Source organism: Zea mays, chromosome 4 (assembly GCF_902167145.1).
Source record: "Zea mays cultivar B73 chromosome 4, Zm-B73-REFERENCE-NAM-5.0, whole genome shotgun sequence".
NCBI classification, from domain to species: domain Eukaryota; kingdom Viridiplantae; phylum Streptophyta; class Magnoliopsida; order Poales; family Poaceae; genus Zea; species Zea mays.
The window spans coordinates 50,371,671-50,376,236 of NC_050099.1; the positions used below are offsets into that span (position 1 = coordinate 50,371,671).

Below are 4,566 nucleotides of genomic sequence, written 5' to 3' on the forward strand. Positions count from 1 at the left end.
AAATACAGGAGTCTCGCCAGGACCTCTACATTTGGAGGCTCCTCTATAGCTCTTCTCAGGCTCCAGACAAATAAGGGGCACACGTGGAGGTGACGTTGACATACCGATTTTAATTGATTATTTAATATAGAGGATGAGATATAGAGGACGTTGCTGGAGAGAGTAAAAATACAGAGTACAAAATCTTTTAGAGTAGTCTGTAAAGAACATAAAATATTTTTTAGAGGATTAAATTTAGAGGATGTTGCTGCAGATAGCCTAAGTAAGATCCTACCGGAGCAACAGCAACCATGGCAAGAAAAGGGGCAAGGAGCAAGAGGCAGCGGCGGCAGCGAGTCATGGTCACCGACCTTGCTCGAGAATGATCGGATCGCCGAGTGGCAGCAGCACGCCGAGGAAACGAGAGGGCATCGAGGAGACGCGACGACGCCACTACAACGAGCGTGCTTTGCTCGGCCATTCAATTGCTGGGCCACACCCTCGCCGCAGGGGAATCAGTCCAGTATCCGTGTTTGAAAGAAAACGGCATTGTTCACCTCGTTCATGTTATTCGTATTGATATCTCGAAAGTAATTAATCTAATATAATACTCTCACCTTTCTTTTTTATTTATCGTGTTTTAGTTCAAAAATGAACTAAGAAACGATAAATATTTGAAAACGAAGGTATTATTAATTTATGTCATAAATTTTAATGTATTCTTATATAAATTGGGTTAAACCTATTTTTTAAAAAAATACAAGAATTATATCTTTTTTTAGCGGAGGAAGTACTCAACTTCCAACTCTAAAGTACATGTACCTCCCATCGCATTTGAATCGGGCTGAATGCAATCCAGTTATTCGATGTGAAAAACATATATGCTTTAGATACAAGTTAGCGAGTACATATTCTTTCTGCACAAACTAAGTTCCACTAGAACTAGAAGTACACGTGATCACTTCGACGAGGCGAGCAAACAACATTTTTTTTCGAAATGAAGAGAGAACAGCAGCTATGGAAATGAAAAGGAGCAAACTTTTCATGGCAAACAATACGACTCGGTTCCTCTCCTGCTGGAAAAGAATTCAGGTGTTACAACGGAAGTCTAGAATATATACTGGTTTTCAACTCAAATCATGACTTCCGCTCCTGGTATAGATAGCTGCCTCTATGCCTTCTTAGTATTTGCGATCGATCTTGCTGCCTTGAGGTTCAAAAACACCGCCCTGTAATAGAAAATTCAAACAAAAGTCAAGCATAATTCTCACAAGCCAAAACGGCACGACAAGATGCTAACTGCTAAACATATAGTAGGTGTTACCAGCAGGAGGCGACAAAGCTGTGGAAAAGAACTCGGAGCTGGAGTGGCATGTACTCATAGTTGATCCAACTTACAATTGGCCAGAACTGCACAAAAAAACAAAAAACAAAAAAAACCCCCAAAGTCACTAGAAAATAAACCATGGATTGATGCATCGATTCCCCAACAGAAAAAGCATACCCTCCAAGCTGTGAGTTGGACAGATGCATAATCCTTCTTCACCTTGTTCTTTACTTGTCCAAATGGTCTCCCTGGAATTCATGCAAATTGCAAATACTGATTATTTCTCACAACACAAAACATGTCCAGTTGTTTGTATACTGTGCGACGCAACATGCAGTTGTCTGTAAGGAAACTTGAACAATGGACAGAAACATGTTTTATTGTGATACACAATGAACTTTCCAGTAGAGATTATATATATACCTTCAACCACCAGACCAAAATACATCATAAACATCATGTTGTTCCATGGAGATGCGGTCAGCTGCTCTACTAAGACCTACACATGACAAATGAGCAAAAAAGCGGTACCTTGGTCATGATTGTCCTCAGGTTACATACCTTGGAGTAAAAAGGTACAGGAAATTGCATTTGAGAAATCTTGATGGTTCATCCGGAAAGAAAGGCAGTTACATACCTTCTTGGCTGTAGTTTCTTTTCCTTTCTTTCCCTTGAAAAACCTATCCATGAGCTTGTGGAGGAAATGTCCAAACGGTCCCGCGTATGCAAATCCATATAGCTGTTGCATTGCACATAGTCAACAAATGAAAATAAGAACCACTGAATCAGAAGTGTGGGTATTGAAATCCAAACATAATTGCTAATATGTAAATTATGACATTTCTTTGGCACTTGGTCCAGTTGATTGAACTAGTGGCCAGAGAGCTGTCCAATTTACCAGCAGGTTAATTTTTATGCATACATATGATCTCATATTCTCTCTCTCTCACACACACACATCCGAAAGGAGTGTCGTTTAGCTATGAATCTAGACAGTCTTTTTTGGGATGGAGAGAGTACTTGGATAAGATGACAGTTTCCTTTGCACAAGAAAAATACTAGATTTGCGTGGGTCGCTGAGCTACAGACTGTACTAAGCTTGATTCTCTGAGGTCGAGCAAGGTCTGTGACTGAGTGAAAATGGCAGTCTAGTTGTTGGTGATCCGTGGATCTATGCGGTAGACGTTTATATCAGCCTATATATTTCACGTATTAAACTTGTTTTCTGATTTGCAGTCTACATCAATGACCAATCGTGTGGATTCCCGTCCCACTAGCAGGGCTACATCGATTGTTTTCATTCGGCTGCCCGGAACAAACTAAAGAAAAACGCATTTTTGTGTTGAGAAGCCACTCTGACCGTGCTGCTCATCAGCTAGGCATAATTCCACTAACTGCACAGCAGGACCCAAGAAACAAACCTTTTAAGGTAACGATTGACCTGATGGCCGATTAACGAAATCCAGATAAAAACTACTGAATCGAGTGAGAACACCAGCTGTCTGAATTTCGGGTAGGCGACAAGCAGTTACTCAAATCAACTAAAGCAAGAACGCCTAAAACGCAAAAGAAAGGAAGAATAGCGCACCGCGATGAGGAGGAGCCTCCTGAGTTGGAGCTTGGAAACACCGGAGATCTTCTGAGCGACGGCGTCGCTGCAGCCGGCCAGGACGCCGGAGGTGATAGCCTTGGTGCGCAGCGGGTGGGCCTGCAGCTGCTTCATGTAGGCCTGCCCCGCCATCGCCACCACCTCAGACATCTTGGGTGAATCGATCAGAGCTCCCCTCCTCCCTCCTCTAGTCGTGGAGAGGCGATGGAGCAAGTCAACTGGAGAACAGCCAGGAGAAGGAACAGATCATGGAGAAACAGAGGGGGATGCTGCGAATCAGTGAGAGATCTTGACTAATCCAACAAACACATCAATCAATGATTCTGACCGGGCAGGTGCTGCTGCTGACAGCACATTTAATAAGAACATTTTATTGGGCAGGACTAGTAGCACCGTAGTAGGTGAGTAATTACCATTGAATTACAAGACCACACCGTATTAGGTGAGTAATTATCATTGAATTACAAGAGCACCGTAATAGATGACTAGTAATTACCATTGGATTACCAACGTTCTTCTTCCTCAGTTCCCCTGCAGCAGCCGAGGCGAGTATTGGTCCAATAATCTTTTTGACTTAGGGCATGTTTGGATATATGATGTTAAAGTTCAGCAGTATATTTTTAGCTGAATTTTAGCACTTGAAGATCAAAGAAGAGGGTAAAAAGTAAAGTGTTAAGAGAGAAGAGGAGAGAGAAGGAGTGGTCTGTAAAGTTACAACTGGCTTGATACAAAAACCAAGATTTTTTGTGAGAGACAAATGGCCATGCATTAATAGTAAAGAGCTAACAACTATACACATAGACTAAAAGGTGGACATCGAGAATGCTTACAACCAGCAGTTGATTATATTATTAAATTTGCTCTTAGGGCCTGTTTGGTTCAGAGTGACTAAACTTCAGTCATATTTAGTCCCTAAAGAGACAAACATGGTGACTAGAAGTCTCATACTAAAGTTTAGTCCTCTAGTCACCATGAGGGTGACTAAAAGTGGCTAAAGTGATATTTTTACTACATCCATCATCCCTTCTTCCATGTGCGCTCTTTAGTCAGATTTAGTCACTTAAACTAAACATGGTACTTTAGTGGAAAGGTTTAGTCAGGTGACTAAATAAACCAAACAAGTCCTTAGGATATGTTTAGTTGCCTAACAAGTAAATTTGTTTGTGCGCGTTCTAGATCTAGATGATGTGCTCAGTGGGCACAAGATTTATACTGCTTCGGGCAATGTCCCTACATCCAGTCTTCGGTGGCTTGTGCTACAAACACCTTGTTGCTCAATGCTTATTGTAGGGGGTTATAAGCGGGGCGAGAGAGGGAGGGGCTCCTAAGTATCTTATGCGTGGTTGGACCTAAGAACTACGAATCTGGTGTTCTCTACTAAGTCTTGGGGGTTATGGCGGTGCATTCCTTGGCTTTGGCCTCCGTAGTCCTCCGTGTGTCCTCTCTTCCGCGTCTCGTCAGACCCTCCTTTTATAGACCAGGAGTGTTTACAGGTAGCTTCTTGGGGAAGGAGTTACTTTGCCCTGGTAGAATGAAGCATTCTACCGCCGGTAGAAACCTGTTTGTCGGTATTTGCCTTAGTCGTCTGCGCTCACTAGCCAGGCTCATTAATCCCGGCTGCGTGTGGGCGACAAGGGGTTCTGGCATCATC

General features: G+C 42.5%; 1 protein-coding gene across 1 annotated transcript; it reads right to left on the reverse strand.

The window, feature by feature from the left end:
• Window positions 1-838: 838 nt before the first annotated feature.
• Window positions 839-3,219, reverse strand: LOC100280092 (uncharacterized). Its single transcript, NM_001153030.1, is given in 6 exon segments — window positions 839-1,208; window positions 1,304-1,389; window positions 1,484-1,554; window positions 1,730-1,805; window positions 1,944-2,045; window positions 2,895-3,219. Coding segments are annotated over 6 exon segments (564 nt in total). The 5' UTR covers window positions 3,066-3,219; the 3' UTR covers window positions 839-1,150.
• Between the last annotated feature and the right edge of the window lie 1,347 nt (window positions 3,220-4,566).